This window comes from Struthio camelus, chromosome 18 (genome assembly GCF_040807025.1).
Source record: "Struthio camelus isolate bStrCam1 chromosome 18, bStrCam1.hap1, whole genome shotgun sequence".
Taxonomy (NCBI): Eukaryota; Metazoa; Chordata; class Aves; order Struthioniformes; family Struthionidae; genus Struthio; species Struthio camelus.
This window is the reverse complement of record NC_090959.1, coordinates 19705196-19725862: the sequence shown is the minus strand read 5'-3', so window position 1 is coordinate 19725862 and position 20667 is coordinate 19705196. Positions and strand designations below refer to the sequence as shown.

Sequence of the window (20667 nt, the reverse complement as noted above, 5' to 3'; positions counted from 1 at the left end):
TCTTCGGAAATCATTCTTTCTGGCTTCAGATGTTTCAACACAAACATTCATAAATGTGTGCCTACTCCTTCGGAGCCTTATACACTGGGCTTGCAAAGTGGTGTTTTTCCTTTACTGCAACTGTGATATTAGAGAGTAGCCAGAGTAAGGTGCATAATTCATGGAATTTAGCTCTCTTACTGCAGAGTTTATCACTGTGTGACCTGAGCACCTACCCCCTATTTGGGAGAGGGGAGCCAAATCAGAATGACCAAATGAAGTCTAGGAAATGTTCTAAAGGAATTTGTATGGTGTCCAGTTAGAGGGCTATTTGACAAACACATTGGGATAATTGCCCAGCCTAATGTATATGATGTTTTGGCATGCTGACATTTTTCACTTGCTGATAGTCTTATTTGGGAATCAAAAGGAGGGTAAAGTTAAATCATAAGGTATCTCACCTCGAGAACAATTAGAAATTCTTCATTATAGATTAATCTGTGTCACGAAGCCATCCATACCAGCAAATAATCTACTAAATACAGAGTCCAGTTAACCTCAAGGTCAGGAGAGTTCAAGTTTAACAGAGTTTACTTAAACCCTTTATGTGGAGATAGGTACAGGCCACAGGCATGAAGGAAACTAGTAAGGGCAAGGGACATCTCTAAATTTGTTTCAGTGTTGTGAGACCCAACAATTCCAGTGTAAGGGTGTGTTTCAATAAAGGGTGTATTAGTCTTCATTTAAAAATTGTGTAATTAAACCTAGCTGTTGATTTCCACATCTTCCACCTGTTGCTAAACAGCATGTGTAATGACAAGTGTTTTCTCAGTGCAACCCTAACTCGCAGCTAATAAAGTACTTCATATGGAAACATAAGCTAAAAGCTGGGTTACAGGAAAAGGTGAACTACATGTAGTGCAGTGAGTGACTTGGTTTATGGCTGATGATTATGTAACAGTAAGTCAGTCTCTGTCTGAAAGTGAACTGTGTGGATGAAGCAAATAGAAAGCAAAGCCACTGCTCTGCTGTACTTTGGACTGCTGGGCCAGGGAGCCAGTTAAAACCTGGCTGGCCCTTTGTCCCGCAGTGCAGGGTACTGGTGACTTGCCACAGGGACTCCTCACTGCTACCCTGGCAGCCCAAGCTCAGATTGGCTATACGCTGCCCTTGCATCCTGCGGAAATTGCTTTAGGAAGGCACTTCCCACCGCCTAGCTTTCCAGTGCTGGTCATGTCATGAGAGTACAAGAGCAGACTGCACATCTAATGTTGAGATGGGATACAGAGAGGTTGCACAAGCCCACAGTTGTACCCTCTCTTTTTCTCCTGACGCTCTTCAAGGTTTGTCAGAGCCCAGATCTCTCATCACATAGGTCAAGTGGTGGGAGTTCAAGCTCAAGCATAGCCTTGGACCCACACTCAAAGCAGATACTTAAGGACTTCCTGTTACATCTCTTGCACCAGTGGAAACCACCACGCTCCACTCAAGTCAAGTGAACTGCACTAGCAGAAATGAGAGAATCCAATACACTGGACCTCCAAGGGAATTAAAAGAGAGACGACAACACTTTCCCTGCAACACTTCACACACACAGAAAGTTAACGTGTCTAATTAAATGTGCCCCTTTCGGCATACAGACTCACAGGAGAGACTGCAACATCTTTTGTAGAAGTTATTGATTTCCTCTTTCTGGTAAAGAGTAGCAACAGCACAAGTGCAAGGTGCAATATGGTAACCCAGAAGATTATGATAGTTAACAACAGAGGAAGTGATTAAGGAGATGAGAGAAATAAAACAGTATATTTTCCTTAGAAAGATAGCAAACTGCACAGCAACTTCAAGGCTCTGAAACTAGGGAGAAGAGGGAATAAAATATCCTGAACAATTCTGGGTGATGAGCAGGTGGAACTGAGCTAGGAAAAACACCTGTGACAATGTTAAGTCATTAGTCACATAGGAACTGTGACGGCTGCATTCCATAAGGATTACAAAAGCAGCTCCTGACGCTTTGGTGTGGTGAGGGTGTCGACTGACAGGTGCCAGTTTGGGATGTAGGCCACTCTCTGCAAGGTTCTGGTGGTTTGGTGAACACCATTGTGGGTGTGTCCTACAAAGGTAAAGGAGGTGGTTGCAACCAAGGCAGGAAAAAGTGTTCTGAGATTTAATTACTTACATCAATAGCAAGGAAGAAGAAAGGAAGTAAGAGTCACATCCCAGAGGGAGCCATGGGCAGCGTCTGAAGTAATCACTATAAGTACTGAACGCCTGAACATAAGAACTGGTCGATGCGGTTTGTCACTAGGGCTGTGTGTGAAGATCAGGTAACATCAGAGGCTTGTGGCTCTTATGGTTTCCAAGGAGCATGAATTAAGGATAAGACAAAAAGATCAACTAAAGGAACTCCAAGCAGCAATCAAATCAGTTCAAGGAGATTCCTGGAACAAGTTTTGAGAGCTCGAACATCCTGGAAACTTCCAAGAAGAGGAAGGACCTCTGAATTATAATGTAAGTGGAGATACATGAGATCACACACCAGATATAGTGCTGCCAAATGTGAAAGGTTTCAGAGGTTTCCTTTCAAGATAGGGCTAGAGCGAATGTTTTATAAGTAAGTACTCTTTTAGTCTTCATGCTATCAAGACAGTATTTCAAAAAATGATGTGAGAAGCCAGTTTTTTGTAAGGTCTAGTTTAGTCTTTGAGTTGCTACCTTATAAACACCTGTTAAAGCTTAATTTCTGTTTCTTTTTCATTTTTGTTTTCTTTGTAAGTGAAAAATCAGACTACTTTCTTTAAGTCTTTACTGAGAGCTAAAACGTGATCAGTGGGACTCAGCAATCCTAAACAGAATTATTCCTCCCCACAAAAATGTCACTTTACTACCTGTATACTTTGAAGTGAGACTCGTAATAAAAACTACTATATTGACAGTTGTGAAGATAGAAAGGCTTAGAGTTTGCACTGTTTAAAAAAAAAAAAAACTACCCATATTTAGTACTTTTTTTTTTTTGAAAGAAAACTTTTGTTCATGCTTAAATAGTCAGAGAATATGGAGTTGGCTAACAAAATAGGCAAGCAGAAATTTGTTCCTAGTGGGACTTTAGGATTTCACATAAAGATCAGATGTGTTTTAGAGATAATTTGAGACTTTAAAAAAAAAGAAAAAAAGAAAAGACATAACTGTTAAACAAAACCAGAAGTGACATTAACCAAGCTGGAAGTTAAGAAATAAGGAAGTGCCCCTTTTCCTTCATATGGTTTGTACCTCCCACCACACTCCCTCTTTCCTCATCCTTAAAGATAACTTATTCATGGCACACCTATTATTCTTTGTAGGAAGTTCTACTTGTCTTGGGATTCTATAAAATGTATTTCCTCTGAGTAAATAATTTTGGTATCTCCTCCCATAATTACACCCACGCTGAGCAGGAACATTGGCATTAGACATACGTATACTATAGGAACTGGCTAATTCATTTGACAAGTTTACAGGTATTAATAACAACTGCTAAATACCTCTCCTTTCTCCTGAATTTCAGCTGACAGTAAAAATAGGTTTTCTTATTTGTTTGTTTTTTATGATTACCGTGAATTGGACATCCTTCAAGAACAAAGTAGAAGGTGCATGCAATTCACATAAGCTGAGGGAATGGCAGGTGAGTTCTGTATGTCATTTGCTTCCCTTCAATGTCTTCTTTACTCAAAAAGTGTTTCCTGAAGATAGATGCCCTGTAGGTATCTGCACAGATTTCTTATCTGGAAGAAATTTTATATTCTAAACTGTTCTTGAACTTCACTTTTAATGGTTTATTGTTATTATCAAATCTATTTGAGAATAAGCTCTAAACTGAGCAGAAAGTGTTTTCGGGGCGGGGGGGGGAGGAATCACATTATTTCAAAGACCCCACCCAGAACTCTATCTTGCTCCCTTGCTTTTTTAAATAGCCTTTCAGAGACATTTTGTGCTTTATTTTGCATCAGCAAAATTAGTAAAAATCCCATCTATAGGCTACATGCTCCCAGCTCCAATAGGATGGAACTAGATTATACTCCAGTACCGTCCCACACTTTGTGTGGATGTTTATAAATACTTTCAAAGATGTGTTAAAACCCTGCTAAAGCAGAATAGTAATGACAGTATCTCTGCTTTGTATTATTAGAGATCGTTATTTAAAGGGAAGAGGACTGGTGAACTGGGCAATTGGAAGACAGGTTTACCTTTTGTTCAGTGATGAAATGAACCTTTTGAACTCAGTTCCCCATGTTGCTGGGGAAACAGCAGCATAATGCAGTTTACCATCATATTGTCCCAAATAGTCAGGCTAAAGGCTGTCTCTTTCAGCCCATTGCTACTTACTACATTACTTCTCTGTAGTTGTGGGCTACAAAAAAAAATCTTACTTCTTTATTGCATTTAATTATGGCACTTCATTCTCCCCTCTCACCCCGCACCCCGTAAGTTAGATTTTGCTTTTATTTCTTCTACAAAGGTTATATATAAAGTTGTAGTGCAATATGCAGCTATATTGTTTCAGATCTGATTTAGTTTCTCACTGCTGTGCTATATGGTATGAGATAGATAGACTTAGAAACTTGTTTGAAGATCCCTACCATAATACTTTGTTCTGTAGGCCTTAACCCATCCTTTTCATCCCACTCTTCTGTTGTTTTTCTTAGAATTCCCTTTAATTGTTGTAGCTGGTCCCCCCTCTTCCCCTCCAAAGAAAAAAATGTCACTGCGTTTATGATACTAGCATTAATAAAAGTGATTGGGGAGAATCTCCACTAGGATACTTCTCCAGAGCATAAGCCAAAACTTGCAACACTATACTCCAACCATGCTTTCTAGAGTATCACAGGATACATATAAATATATATATATAAGCCCGAAGGACAGCGCCTCTCTGAGCTCCTGAGGACAATATAACTCTGCACAAGTTTGAGCATGACAATAAAGCACGAGCAAGAGAAGGCGAAACAATCTTGCAGGTAGAACCGCATAAGTACTCACTTGCCAAAAAGTTAGTACAGCATTTAAGATGGTAAGAGCCATGATAACAGTATGTGCAGAGGAAGACCTTTGATATCCAAAGAACCCCAAGCACACTGCAACCAAGTCATCAAGAACCCCTCTAGGATATTAGGGCAGTGCATACTAGAACATGAATCCCAGTGGTCAGTCTGTCACCTTTGGGCAGAACTAAATTCTGTCAAATGACTTCTTGTCTAAAACTCTGACATATGGCCACAGATATCTTTTGTTCATTTTTATAAGTCTCTGACCATGTATTTTTCCCTACTCTAGGCCAGATAGCAGAAGCAAAATGTAAGCAGTAAAAGTAAAACATTCTAATAGCCGTTTCCAGGATATTTATATATGTTGAAAATATAGAGGGACTACTAACCACCTCAGCAACTTCATAATGCCACCTGACAACAAATGCCTTCTTTCCATGCTGGCTGCCTCTTAATGTCTTTTCTCTTATTTTATAGATCTGACACCAACACATATTAGCTGGCAACCATCAGTAAATGCAGGCGCACACCATACTGACAGATATGTCAACACAGAATTGACTGTGAGGCGAGGACAAGCCTTCGCTATTACCCTGTACTTCAACAGGCCACAGCAGACTGGGGAGAGTTTAGCATTTGTCACTGAAATAGGTAACACTCTCTGATCTTACTCCACGCTCCAGCAGAGCTGTACTTGTTATCCCTTGTAATTCTTCTCTTATTCTGTTTAGAAATGCAGTCTTTCTTCATGTATTTTTAACCTTTTTTCCCCAATGAGCTCATTTCAAATGTAAGATTAATACCGAAACTATGCTCTGAAACACTAAGAAATTACCCAAAGTAACATAAATATTGCTGCACCTCTTCTCTCTGGCAGGACCATCCCCCTCGGAATCTCATCATACAAAGGCTGTATTTAACCTCTCTGAAGTGGGGGCTAGCGGCTGGAGTGCTGTCCAGGGACCCAGTGAGTCTGGGTATACAAACTTTACAATAACCAGCCCAGCCAATGCTGTCATTGGGCGATACAATCTCATCCTCCAGGTAGCCTCTGGGAACAAGATATTCTCCAGATTCCTGGGGCAGTTTGTGATGCTCTTTAACCCTTGGTGCCCAGGTAGGTACTGATACCCCTGCTCTTGAATGTAACTGACCTATTTGCTTTCACATCTGCACAACAAGCTTACTTCATTCATCCAGCTTGCTCGCTCACTTTGGGTTGTTGGGGTAGCACTCTCAGCTATCTGTTCATAGACCTAGTTTTACTACATTAAAACACTCCCCCTTCCCCCACCTGCAGCTTTTTTCTAGTGAAATACGCTATAGCATGTGACATCATAGAGTCTTTCTTCAGGCCTGAGCAGATCATTTTTTCCACAGACAAGGGCTGACAGACTTTTATAAGTACACATACTTTTCAGGACTTAATTAAGCATGCAGTAATTCCTTTTACTTGCACCTAAATCAAAGCAAGACTGCTCTTGCAAGTATTGCCTGCAAGGATGAAGGCTCAAGTAACTTTCTACAAACTGATGGAGGACTGGCAAGAAGAAAGATTGGCATTTGCCATATATTTCATCATAGCTTTTTGTGGGACATCTCTACTGCACCCATTTTTAATTTCTACAGCCTCGGCATATTGCAGAGGACATACAAATTCCTAAACTCAGGTTTTGAAAATCTATGATAGTCTAGGAACCCAGATTAGCCTTAAATGAAACCACTCGAGAGCCAAGGGATCTCTTAGTCACCTGAACGACTACAAATCTTATGTAACAAGAGAAAATAAAAGTAATCATAATCAGCCACTGTTTTTTTTCTGTGACTATGTTAGTCAAGGGCCACTAATAAATATGGCAAGAGGAGAGATCAAAAAAACTCCTACTTAGCTCAGCATATCTTGGAAGACAGAATAACAACTACAGAATTATATTTCAGAGACTCAGGCTGTCTCTATGTAGACAGTCCTGAGGGAATAACCTCTGTAGAACCTCCTGAAAGATCGCTTTGTTGCATAACTTCTAATAGCTGGAAAATGCACTACAGAGAGAAAAATTTGACAGTTCCTGAACTGGAACAAAAGAGTAAGAGTGGTATCATAAGACCAGGCAAATTGTTATCAGCTGAAAACTGAACAAAAAAGTTAAGCTATATTATTCTAATTTAAAACTAGCGATTTGGCAGGAGAGCCCTCCAAATTTATCAGATAGCAGAGTGGCCACTGTCAAACAAAAGGGAGTACTCTTAAAGCAGGATGCTGCTGAATGAGTTTCTGCAGAGCATAACAGTTCCCCAATACTGACAAAGGGAACAAGTTCTGTTTGAGGGTGTGTTATGATTGCGGTTAGCAACACTGTAGATAGAAAAGCTTTTCTCTCAGTAAAGGATAAATGGCCGATCTAGTGTACCTGGTCTGTAGTAAACCAATTGATGTGGTTCCACATTGGAGTTAATTCATCTTTTCCAATTTAATGAATAAATTCATGAACTGTAATGAGTAAACAACTACTTTCAAGAAAACAATCCGGATCAGAAATGAAAGGAAAAGCACTGGACTGGAGAGAAGTTGCTAGTGGATCCTTAAGTGTCATCTGAAATAACATTCTGATTAAATGTTTCATCAGTGACCTTGGTACACAAAGAAGTATGTTGACATTAAACAGCACTGTCCATACACAGATGCACTGGGACACCACAAAGGAATAGCTGGATGACCTTAGGGACTGGAGTAGTAAAAAAGGGATGAGAAGTGAACATACAGAATAAAAGACCTTGCCTTTAGGAGGATATAACAAGAATTTCAACAAAAGGTAGGCAGCTCATCAGCTTGAAATCATGAAGAACATTAATGTACTTGTTGATTGAAAGCTGAGAAAAAGTGAAGTGGCCTTGAGAAAGGCCAATACAATCTTAAGGTGTGTAAGGAGAAACAGTTGCTCAGAAATGTAAATATTAACGCTGTTGTACAATGACATGACGAGATCTCATTTGGAATACTCTTCCAATTAATCTTTCCTGAACCGGAATTATGAGTTAGAACATGTTCAGAGAAGGGTTATTAGGATTGACTGAAAGCATGGAAAGCTTATCAGGCAGGAGAACTATATTACAATGTTTAGTTTAGCAGGCAAAAAGCAATTAGTTTCACAGGTTGTACACTTGAAATAAACTGATCTTCCTACAATGGTAACAAACTAATAAATGTATTTACGCACTAAAGTACTTGTTTCATACCTGTAGATAAAGTGATAGTGATGTCTAAACATTAAATATCCTTACGAGACTTTAGTAGGGACAGACTATGCGATATCAACCATTTTAAGACACTTGCAAGCCAGCCTCTGATAATGATGCATCAGATTTCAGTGCTTTTGAAGGAATGTAAAGTTAACTCCTAGAATAAGAAGTTCTAATTGTGAGTGAAATGACTGGTCATATATAGCTTATCTATAGCTCAGAAGTAAACATGCCAATTTTAAAGTTCTAAGGATAAAAGAATATGCTTGAAAACTGTTGTATATGTTCTTCAGTAGATGATGCCTGATATTTGTCCCCACTTGTTTCTGTGGCAAAGTTCACAAGAAGAAATTACGAGAGGTGTACCTATGTTAGAAAGCTTACTTACATAATGATTAAGATTATATTGATAAAAACTATCAATATAAATTTACATCTTGCTTGTTTTGTGCTGTGCTAGGATAAGCTTTAATAACTTTATAATGTGAGGACTGAAAATATAGTAAGCTTGTATTAAAAGGAATTTATTTAATAAAGAATTAGGTATTTGCAGTAGTCTTCCTTTAACAGTCAAAAAAATGACTATTCCTGTAGGCTGCTCCCCCCCCCACCCCCCTTGTCTGCTTGGAGTCACAGAAGGAAGAGTGATTACTATTTAGTCATACTTGACGGGAGCAGATTTTTGTTTTTAATTCTTGCTTTAAGTAATGTTAATTGCACTCTGAGAGATTGGCAGGAATACTTTTTTTTTTTTTTTTTTTTAAATAACTAAGTAAGCATACATATTTGAAGGACTGGCTCTACAGCATTATAATTGAGAGCATATAAACCTTAGAAAGAAAATGTTCCTTAGCTGATTAGGAAGGACGTTTGGCTTTCTCAGAATCACAAACTCATAGAGCCGGATAGGCCTCAGGAAGTTATCTAGTCCTACACCATGCCCTAAGGCAGAATCAATATCACTTAAACATCTGTCGGAAATGGCCTAATTCCTTCTTAATGCCTGATCATTAGAAAACTCCAGTACCTCCCCAGGCAATTCTCTCCAGTGAGACACTAGGCTTTCCATTAGTATTTTTTTCCCCTAACATCTAACCAAATATTTCTTGCTTCAATTTCAGCCAATAACTTCTTGTCCTACATACAATGGACACCAAGAACAGATTTTTTTTTTTTCTCCTCTTCCCATTTTTTCTTTTTCCTGGAATTAGTTACCATGTTTCCTCCACCTCTTGGTCCCATTTTCCCCACCACCGCCTTAAATCTAATTTATGAATAAAATTACTGAACTAAATAAGAATTGTTTTTTAGGCTTATTCACTTGGCTCTGGGGGCAGGGGAAAGAGTGAACGTTTCAGTAGGCCATTCCAACAACATTTCTGATACCACTTTAGAGTAGGCAAGTAGAGATCCTCAGTTTGGATTCTTAAAATGAGACGAACACATGACTAGAAAATAAAGAAACAAACAGATGACATTTTTCACTTAAAATGCCTTTTCCACTTCTAACTACTCTGATAAGGCAGAGAAATCCAGTGAGCTAGCTTGAGCTTTTCTCCATCTTCCCCACAAAATTGCAAAAAAGATGGGAGGACCCTTAGGTAATACACAAAGGCTATACTAAAAGTAGGGGAAATAGTCAAAGTAAAATAACATGAATTTTTCCTCCTGCTAGGCCATATACAATAAAATGCATTTTCACTGAATTATACATGTCTAGGGAGCCACAACAATGAGATATGCTTTTCCTAATAGTAGAACCACTTCCCCATTTTAGGTCAACATACAAGTGTTAGTATCCTCAGTTTTAAGTTTAAAAGCATGGCTAACTTTATTTTCAGGTGATGATGTCTATATGGCTAATGAAAATGAGAGACAGGAATATGTTCTGAATGAAAATGGAATCATCTTTGTGGGCAATGCAAAGTACATTGAAGCAAGAGGATGGTACTATGGACAGGTAAGCTGTAAGGAATTCATTTGGACTCATTCTGTCTCTGATTTCATCCTCTAATTATTTGTCCCTTTGATAGGTATACCTACCTATATGAAAATCAGGCAAAGCTGGCTAGCCTTGATTGTGGTTTACTAACTATGTGCCTAGTAGGACTTTGGTGAGAGATGATGTGGCACAGCACTGCAACTAGGCCTGCAACTCTTATGTGTACCATGAGCTACAAGCACAAGCATGGGCCTATTCTGTGACCAGAGCATCCACAGTGCAAATGGAAATATATTCACTTGGCTCCGCACGCGCGTGTGTGTGTGTGTGTGTGTGCATGTATAACAAAAAGCAACAACAACAAAAAACACATTATTTTTGTAATTGCAGTTGCAATGGGCCAAAACTGACTCTGGTATAATTCCAGTGAAGACAATAACTGCAGTCAGAATAAACCTGGCAGTTTTAGTTCTGCTGCCGTCATCTTTCTTGATGGCCAAAGGCATCCTCTCCAGATTTCTGCTTTATTTTGTAACCCTGCCATTGGCCAATATTGCGGCAGTGTGCACTGTGCTCTCAGTGTCTTTGTGCCTCATTATTCCTATGATCTTTGGGCTGGAAATTCTTAGAAAGGAGGAACTGTAGGAGAACGTCCTCCGATTCTGTCTGGGAAATGATCTTTTATTTAAAAATTCTCTTATCTGATCACAGTTTCAAGATCCTCTTCTAAACATTTGTCTCACCATGCTTGATCTGAGCCTGTATTATCGTCAGGACCCAGCCATTGATGTATCCCGAAGAGGAGATCCTAAATATGTGGGCAGAGTAATCAGTTCTATGGTAAGAAAGGGACAATTTAATCTGAACTCCACCTGGTTAAGCAGAAAGCATTAGTCATCACTGTGAGACTCAACCATCTTTGCCTTAAGCAATAACTGAGAAACTAGATACACTGCATTATACGCCACTGATTTTGCCCATTCTGTCCAATGGCCTATTTTTAGATCAATGGAAATGATAATGATAATGGAGTTCTTCTGGGGAAGTGGCAAGGAAGTTTTCATTCTCATGAGAATCCATCCAGATGGGATGGCAGTGTGGTAATCCTTCAGAAATGGCGTCAGGACAACTACAAGCCTGTTCAATATGGTCAATGCTGGGTTTTTGCAGGTGTGATGTGCACAGGTAAGTCTTAAGAATAAAGAACTGTGGTGAAATGGAGGCATTTGTAACCTCTGTTTTTTTTTTTTTTATCAAAAATCACAAAGCAATTAATTCTACAAGAGGAACGATTCTTCAGAGACTGTAAATACTGAAGAATCACAAAATATGTGAGGAAAATTAAATGTCTAAATATTTGTAATTGTTGAGTTAGAGGGTTTCTTTTCTTTTTTAATATATTTCAGTTCTGAGGTGTTTGGGGATTCCAACTCGTTTGATTTCAAATTTTAACTCTGCCCATGACGTGGATAGAAACCTGAGTATTGATAAATACTACGACAGCTCTGGAAAGAGTCTTAATATTGGCAAGGATTCCACATGGTAAATATATGTTTCTGCATCTCACCATCACTTGGGGAGAGGATTTATGTGATTTAAAAACATGAACATTACTAGCACAAGTGGACAGAGCTTCATGCAGCTATCTAAATTAATAGAGCAGATCAATTTGGAAGGAAACCATATCTCATGTTTTGGAGACATTACTTTAAAAAAAAAAACAAAACCCCAATTTTTTGCAGTCCCTAAACTCAAACTAGTTAAAAAGTAGTAAATACTTTCTTAAAAAGTATTATATTTCTACTGAAAATGTACCATTCCAAGTCTCTCGTTTACTGATCCCTAACCAGTTTGTTCCTGATAACGCAGCTATGTAACTTCTGTGCTCTTAACTAGTTTGCTGCTGCAATAGTTTCTTCTTATCACACATCCAAAGCCTCTGTTCCTCAGCTTGGCCTGCTGTCCTTCCCAGGTAGATGGGAGTCACCCAAGAAGTTTTCAAGCACTCATTTAGCTAGTCCTTCCCCCTGGGGGAACTGATTAAAAGGAGAACAGTCCCAACGCTCTCTAGACCCAATTATTGAGGCATCGTAGTCCAGTGCTGTAAAGTGCAAGTGCTCCATGATCAGGAATCAAGCTCCAAATGAGGTTAGCCAAAGAAACTTGATATTCTTTATTTACCCTCAAGTTTTAAACCTTTAAGCTGCAGCCACTTTTCAGGAAGTGAACTTACTAGGCCATATATCCAAGGGTATACGATAGAACTCAAAAGTCTTTATGTGCACCCTAGGCTTAGCCAATAGTTTTCTCTTTATTTAGTCTGCTTCCTTTCACTGAGTGTGTGTGGTTGAAGGATGCGAGAAGTCTTTCTCTGCCTAGCTTCTTTAAAAGCATTGGTCTCTGAACAAAGTTCAGTGGACGAAGCTTCTTTTCTGGGTCCTCCTTTGACCTATCTTCTACTAAGGTTTTGTACTGTCCTTTCCTTTCAGAGTTTGTGGCGCTTACTAGCACTGGATTCCGGGGGGGGGAAAAAAGTTACAAAGCCACTAAAGACATTCAGAGAGGAGATCGCTAAAGAACATTAAATATTGTGGTCTCAGTGTAATCTTTAGTTCAGGAATTCCCTAACTCTGACTGCTAGAAGGTATTAGAGCATATCAGGGGAAGGGTCATTCTACTCATGTGTTGTTCTTAGCTCTTTTTTTAAACATCTCATAGTGTACACTACTATAATAGACTATTGTGCTTTATGAACACTTTTTCTGACCTATTATAGCTTTAAGTTCTTTTTAAAAAAAAAAAAAAACTCAGCATTTCCCACTTTGGAAGGGTATTGAACCCAGTCTCTAAACGTTGCTTGTATCCAGGCCTAGATCTTTCTCTTATAGTTCTTATTTGTCCCAAAGCAATCTGCTGACATCTCTATTCCTTTTTTTTTTTTTAAGAGGTCAACACCTCAAGAGCAGGCTGTAAAGCTATCCTTTGAAAGAGGCAGAGAGTTGCTGTAACTAGACAGCTCATGTCACATCTTGGTGAATCTTTCAAAACGCAATTCCCCATGCCTTTCAAACAGGAAGTGTATATTCCTATACTTCCTAGACGTTGTTCTTTGCATCTCCAGGGATTATCACGTCTGGAATGAAAGCTGGTTTATTCGCCGAGACCTGGGAACTTTATACAACGGATGGCAGGTTTTGGATGCTACTCCACAAGAACAAAGCAAAGGTAACAGTGCAAGTTCTTATTATGACTTAATAGTCTTTCTCCAAACTAATCATTACCAATATGGTTTCTGACATTTGTTTCACGTCTCAGGATTATTTCAGTGTGGCCCTGCATCTGTCATAGCCATCAAAGAAGGTGATGTAGACTTGGATTACGACACCTTATTTGTGTATACGGAGGTGAATGCTGATTGCAACAGATGGATTGTATACAATGATGGAACTAAGAAGAGAGTTTATTGTGATACTGAAATAATTGGCAGGTTTATCAGCACCAAAGCTGTGGGCAGCAATTCCCGTGTGGATGTCACTTACAATTATAAATATCCAGAAGGTAAAGAAAGAGTCTGTTACTACAAATTACCTCCTACTGAACTTTCAGTGCTAGGCAGCTAGGATGGTTAACCTGCTTTGCTTGGGCATCTCTCTGCTTCCTTTATAAAATATTTCTGCCAGTGTTCTCAAGCTGTTTTCATAATACAATGGGTATTCCATTTATGTTTTTGTGTAATTAATTCCTTATTAATTACACATTACACATGAATTCCTTAAATAATATTCCTTATTAGTACACAATAAAAATATACTTTACTCCCTCACACAAAACTACAAAACAGTGATGAAATATTTTGTAGCCCTGTTTTGTGTATATGGTTTTTACTACCCAAAGCAAACAGATTCTCAAGCTGCTGTAGAAAGTCCTACTAAAGAGTCTTAAAACCGAGCTTCTCATGCACCATCAGCTGTACACAGGACTGTAGCATATGAAATTACAGATCAATAAATATTGGTTTTCTGTTCTTCCCCTCCCTCCACCAGATAAACTGATCAAACCTCTAATCCAAAACCTTGAACTCCTGTCCTCTAACCCCAGATACCCATCTCCCCAGTGACCTCATTCGCAGTCTTTCTCAGCAAACAAATTCCTTTCTGCCGTGTCCATTCCAACTCCTCATCCTTTCTTTTGAAGACCTCATTATACCCCACTTCCAAGAGAGGCAATTTGTTTAGTCTCCCTCTCTGATCATTTAAATTCACTGACCCATGGTCTCTTGTGCTTCTGCTTTGACATACAGCCATCCGTTCACCAGCCTTTCAACTGTTATGTGCTTGCACTCACTGTTGACCCAGTCTCCGCATTATTGGATTCTGAGAACAAAACTAGTGAGAGACAGTAAAGGAAATAAGTGTTGTCTATCTGTACACAGGAAAATAAAGCAGCCAAACATAAGAGCTGCACAGCCATATGTTTTCAGGAATACTTCCCCCGCTCCCCCCCCCCCCCCAAAAAAAAAAAAAAAATTGGTACCTCTGCCTTTTCATTTTTATTTAACTTTATGATTGCAATTTTCATATAACAGTTTTCCAAATGTTTGTGGTTCAAAGTCTCAAAAAACTATGCATCTAGCTTTTTTAAAATTGGCCATTCCGTACCAGTGGCCATATTTCAATGTTTCACTCCTCAAGGAGTAATGCAACCATATTTAACACAGAGGCTGGTTATCATCATTAGATTAGCAGAGTGACACTTATCCCACTAATGCATATTCTGACCAAAATAAAAATATTGCATCCTAAACATTAACGCATATTTCATTTCAGTGACTTACTCACTTTAACACAATACATTTCTTACTTTAAAGTGAAAAACCTAAATGGAGTCCTAGCGGAGAAATACGGGGAATGTTTTGGCATTGCACGTTTCTGGGTGATGCAGAGCTGGCACCCTGTAACGTTCTGATAGCCTTGACACAGAACATTTAATGGCAATGAAGATACGCATTTTACTTGGTTCTCTCTTTCAACCAGGTTCTTCTGAGGAAAGACAAGTTTATAAAAAGGCCTGGGCTAAGATATTTGGATCAAATGTCACAGAAAGACACAGAGAATCTCCAAGTGAAAGATCTTCAGAGACAATTAGAAACCCTGGGATCTCTGGGAAATTCAAGTTGGCTGAACCTCCAGTGTTTGGCAAAGATATTACGCTAATCTTGATTCTTAATAACCTATCTTTCGATCACAAGACAGTGAAGGTGGACATAAGTGCATCAACTATCCTGTATACAAGGAGAGCAGTGGCAGAGATCCTGCAGGCAACCACCTCTGTAGATCTTGGTTCCAAACAAGGTAATTTTTAATGTGCTTAAATAGCCAATATAGCCTTCTTCTTGGTCATTAAAACCACCTGAAGGCAAGTGGAAGGAAGAAACATCAATATCGTGTCTATATCTACTTGTCCTATCTTTTAGCAAGAGTGTTTATTATTACACTTTACTAGAGTTTTTTCTTCTTCTAAAAATTTTACTAGTTCAACCAGGAATTGAGGGGCTCACGTGTTCTTACATAGAAGGCCACACCTGTATTACAGCACTAGAAGCAACATCATAGTTAGGTATGTGTCTGTGGTGATTATTACATATATAGGAACACGTCTTACTCTTTGAACCAATAAGGAAGTCCAACAGGTGCTTTCTGGCACTTTACAGGCAATACTGAAGAGTTTAATAGAAATTAACCAGGACAGAAGAAAAAGTTACAGTGAAATTCCGTATGTCTCTCTTTTAAAGAGCCATTTCAGAGATCTTTTTCATCTCCAAGGACTACAAAGATATAGAGTTCTTTTTCCATACACAGCAGAAAGGTTGTAGGACTAAGACAATAAGCAGCTGACCAGGTCACTTGTAAAGGATAGGACATATGGAAGAAATAAAAATGATTATTCATTTAATTATCTATAAAAAATACAAAGAGACAGAAATCCAATGAAATGCAGATGAATAGATGCCCTCAGTATCAGGCCAAAATCCTCCATTGAAAACTGTAAGGGTCAACTGAGTTTTTTAAAACAGAAAAGGACCACCAGCAGAGGGAAACACACAGCTGGTCTCACAAGGAAGAAATGCACACAGACCCTAGCTGTCCTATTTTATGTTCTCTTCAATAATTTCAGAGATCCTAACAGTAACTCTCTCACCTTTAGCACTCTTTATTGGAATCTAATGGTTTCTAAATATATGTCTGAATTCCAGGGAAACATATACAGTTAAAGATCCCTTATTCTTATTATGGAAAATATCTGACTACTGACAAAAGGATCCAAGTTACTGCTTTGTGTGAAGTCATGCACATGCATGGGGTAAAGCTGCTGGTAGAGAAGACAATCATTTTAGAGGACACAAACATTATCATCAAGGTAAATAGTTCTCCCACTGCTGTTCTGAACAGATAGTAACGAACTAAAGAGATTTCCCAGAGCTCAGAACAGAAGATGAGAATTTGGGGATAAAATGCATGAACGTAGGCTGCAGTTTTTCAGATGTGGCTCTAAAATTCTGCCTGTTTAATTTAAGAAAGTAAGTTTCCTCAAAATAGGAATGCAAATGGGAGACCATTTTTGAATCTTTGCCTGAATCTGCCCACTGCTGGTCATGTGCCATTGCTTTGTGTTTACAGAAACGCCTGTATTTTCATTCCATTTTTATTCTAGCTACTGGCAAGCATTTGAGTTACCTTTGAATGACTTTGCCTTTTCCCAAAATACAGACTTAAACCTTTAATTCCAATTTATATTAGGGTCAGTTTTTGTTCTTTGAACACTTTAATCCTAATCCATAGTGTGTGTCCAGGACTCTCCATATCACAGAAAACAAGCAAGCAAGCAAACAAAAATCCCCCACACATGGCAAGCCAAAGATCAGACAGATTTAATAAAATATGCCTATACAATCAGAGCTCTATGTCACTGGAATTATATATAAATGATTGTATATATCTCACCAGCACCTAAATCCAGCTTCAAGCACTAGGAAAGGCATACCAACTGCGATTAGATTCCAGTCCCTACCAATAATCTCATTAACTCTCAAATATGAGTGATGATCTGCTTACAGTACCACTGAAATCTGACTCCAGAAAAGTCTAAAACAGTGAATGTAACGTGTCTTTGTCATGTAGGTTCCTCGACGAGTTGTAGTGAACAAAGCAGTTACTCTAGAGATCTCATATGCCAATCCCCTCCCTGAACCTGTGAACAGCTGTGTACTGCTAGTGACTTTGATGAATCAACAGGTCAAGATACAGTAAGTGAAAGCTGTAGCATTTACTTAGTGCTTCTAACATGACCAATATCATGGTTAGTTTCTCAGTAAGAAAAAAATCATGGTTAAATCAACTTTATCACGGAATATACATGTTCTATTTACGAAAATAAAAGTGCCACCAAATACATTTTGGGAACCAATGATTTCTCAGTCACGTACTACTTTTTTCCACTTAGGAATTTCTCTAAGAACTAAAAACTGCTAATGTTATTCCTTTCTGGAAAAGGATATGGGCAAGTCAAATTCCTTTACGTCTTTGACATTTCTTCTACAGCTTGGATTCACATTTTTAAATATGATACCCTGATACTATAGAAATGAGTCTGAGCTACAGTACACAAACAAGACACTGCCATAGCTTCCCTCCTTCCAGCCCAAACAAGAAGTTGCTCTGCTCTCCTTTAAAGTAGGAAAAAAGCTGCCTTTTTAGAACATAAGAGCGAAACATTCTACATTTTTTCCTGGATTCTGCTTCTTTATGGATTAACTCGGTGTTGAATGTTTCTTAAAGTTTGCTTCATTATGAAACACCCTGACTTGCTGCAGCTCTGGAGAGTATGGAAATGTTTGGACATGGTAATTCATAAAATATGAAAAACACTATTCTGGTGAGGTACCTTATAAATCACTTTCTCTGAATTACCAAGTCATGCCAAAGGAGAAACGAAACAAAGCACTTTGGTCATTAGAAAAATCATGTTATTGCCAAAATGGATATAAGCCAAGAAGGCACTGGGCAAATAACTGACCTTTAACTTCAGAGTTTTCCTATTCTGAGTTTCTATGTTGACTGTTTAACCTTGCACCCAACCCTAACATGGATACACCATGTAATACTTCTACCTTTCATCATTCGATTGAAGAATAAATGGATATTGTACCGTCTTTTCCTGTGTCTTAGTCTGCACGAAACCCCAAACCTAAGTGATTCTCAGAAAACAAGGCTGGATATCAAGTAATCGTTTGGTGCCACAGCTGTTAGGTTTCTTGAGAGTTTCAAGGAAAGACAATGCAAGCCTGAACTAATTGATTTTTGTTTTCAGTCTGGCAGGACTGGCACCAAGGGAGAGATCAAGAATTTATTTTGAATTCACACCTCGCAGGACTGGACCCTTACAGCTGCAAGTAGACTTCTCTTGTGACAAGTTTTCGCATGTTAAAGGATTCGTAACTATTGCAGTAGCACCTGCATAACGTGATGGAGTCAGTTTCCTCTTTATGCATTAACATGACAAGACAAACTTTCCATAAAAATAGGTGACCTTTTGCATTGCAATAGAATGAAGTCTCCTGCTTTCACAGGGCTTAATTATTTAGTTTCTAATTGTATCTCTTTTTTGTCCTCTTGTCTAGAGAAATGAAGCCTCTTCTTCACAGAAATACTGATTCCCTATTTTAATCAAATCTACTCATTGTATTAAGCTCTAGGTTTTGATTTCTTCATCAGATAATTGATAGAGTCTCTTTGTGATCTCATTCTAATTTGCCAGCAATAAATACAAACATTCAAATAATTGTCGTATTTGTGGTATGAATTGTATATGCCATGGAAATATAATTATGAGAAACCAGAAGACTGAGGAAATGCTTCCTGAATTTCACACTTAGAAGAAAAAGAGAACATTTTCTCCATTGTTCATTTTCTTTCTGTATTTCGTGACACCTATAGCTCTATGAATAGAAATAATCATAACAAGGCTAGACAAAAGTAATATTTCTTGCCTACAAAACTGATACATACGCAACCACTGGGCACAGGCCTGTCACAGAGGGGATGACACAGGTACATATGCAATCAGTAACTTAATTCCCATGTAATGTGAAAGAGTCCCAAACAACATGCAGCACAGAAATCAGAGCCTTGCATTAATATTGAAGTCCAGCAATACAAGGTAACTTTTTTCTTTTTTTGCACATTTTTTGTCCCGGTGACAAGGAGTACATTTAACTTCAAACCTTCTAAACCTAACCCTTTCATAGGCAACCCATACTCCACACATCCACCGCGGTGTTTGCACACAGATGCCTCTTTTGTGGTTTCCTGATCCATTGCCAGATAACAGGTCACATCTGAAGTACATGCGTAGCCATGCGTAGCCTCAAGGCTTTTCTATTACTCCAGGCAATTAAGCCTCTCCAGGGACAATAATGAAAACTAATGAATGACTGGGCATTGTAACTACCTGACCACACTTCAGAATTAGGGTGTGAAGTAACAATGGTGTAGGAATGCCTTTGCCAAGCATGAAGAATTAAGTTTCCTGTCCTACTTGAACAAGGTTTAAAGCAGAATTAATAAAGCCAAAGCTTTGAACCCCAAAGCTGTCAAGAGTTAGATATGAACATCTGCTGTCTGACAGATCATAATCCTGTAATTTCAGGGAGTCCGAGGCATCCAGACATGACTGCCCCCCTCTCCTGCCTCTTATTCCTCAGTCACATTCTATCGAAAGTTCGGAACAGTCTGCCATCTCTTCTCAGGACAATTTGGCAGAGTGTGTTTCTAGATAAGTCCAGACAAGATTAGGGAGAAGCGAGCAACTGTAATTAGAGCGGGCAGGACTCTCGCCAGAAGAATAGTTCTATAGCTTCCACCAGGGCCAAACTCAAGAAGCCATGCCAAACAGCTACGGACAAATTACACCCATGTATTACGATTTGCAAATTACAAACAAAAATGATTAGTCAGAACCTAAACACTCCTCTTTACTTGATAGAAATCCCTGATGCACTGGTGGGTGCATAACCATGCCCACTCAGTAATTGCATTGCTTCTAATATACAAAACACATATTGCAAGTAATTGTGTCAGAAACACATAATCAGAATGCCACAATTCAGTGTGCTTCCAAGGAAGAACAAATTATGCAGTTACTTGAAAGATTTTCAGGCAGGCCTGTCTTTATTTGTATGGACTAGGCCATACAAAGTCACTATGCTACTGAGTGACAGTAACACTAATATATCACAAGATTACTTAGATTACTCCACTTCCCATACACCCAAGTCATAGAATACACGTAGGATATTTGCCTATACCTGCCCTGTCCTCTGTACATGCAGTCTTCAAAAATCCAAGCTGAAAACAAACTATATTATCCAAAATGAAGTTTCTTCTGTCTACTTAAGTTTCTTCTTCTACTTAAAGATCGTATTTCCTTCATTAG

The 20667-nt window shown here is 38.7% G+C and overlaps 1 protein-coding gene across 2 annotated transcripts; it reads left to right on the top strand.

The window, feature by feature from the left end:
• Positions 1 to 2350: 2350 nt before the first annotated feature.
• Positions 2351 to 18800, top strand: LOC104143231 (protein-glutamine gamma-glutamyltransferase 6). 2 transcript variants are annotated; one of them, XM_009673599.2, is made up of 14 exons: positions 2351 to 2487; positions 3590 to 3637; positions 5475 to 5648; positions 5875 to 6114; positions 10076 to 10194; positions 10888 to 11016; positions 11181 to 11361; positions 11583 to 11718; positions 13298 to 13401; positions 13492 to 13734; positions 15210 to 15527; positions 16430 to 16593; positions 17355 to 17479; positions 18544 to 18800. In XM_009673599.2, exons 2-14 carry the CDS (start codon positions 3631 to 3633, stop codon positions 18692 to 18694), a joined length of 2091 nt encoding a protein of 696 aa, XP_009671894.2. In that variant the 5' UTR covers positions 2351 to 2487; positions 3590 to 3630; the 3' UTR covers positions 18695 to 18800. The 2 variants fall into 2 exon arrangements, with proteins under 2 accessions (XP_009671894.2, XP_068769066.1); XM_068912965.1 differs by lacking the exon at positions 2351 to 2487 and adding an exon at positions 3337 to 3473.
• The last annotated feature ends 1867 nt before the right edge of the window (positions 18801 to 20667 follow it).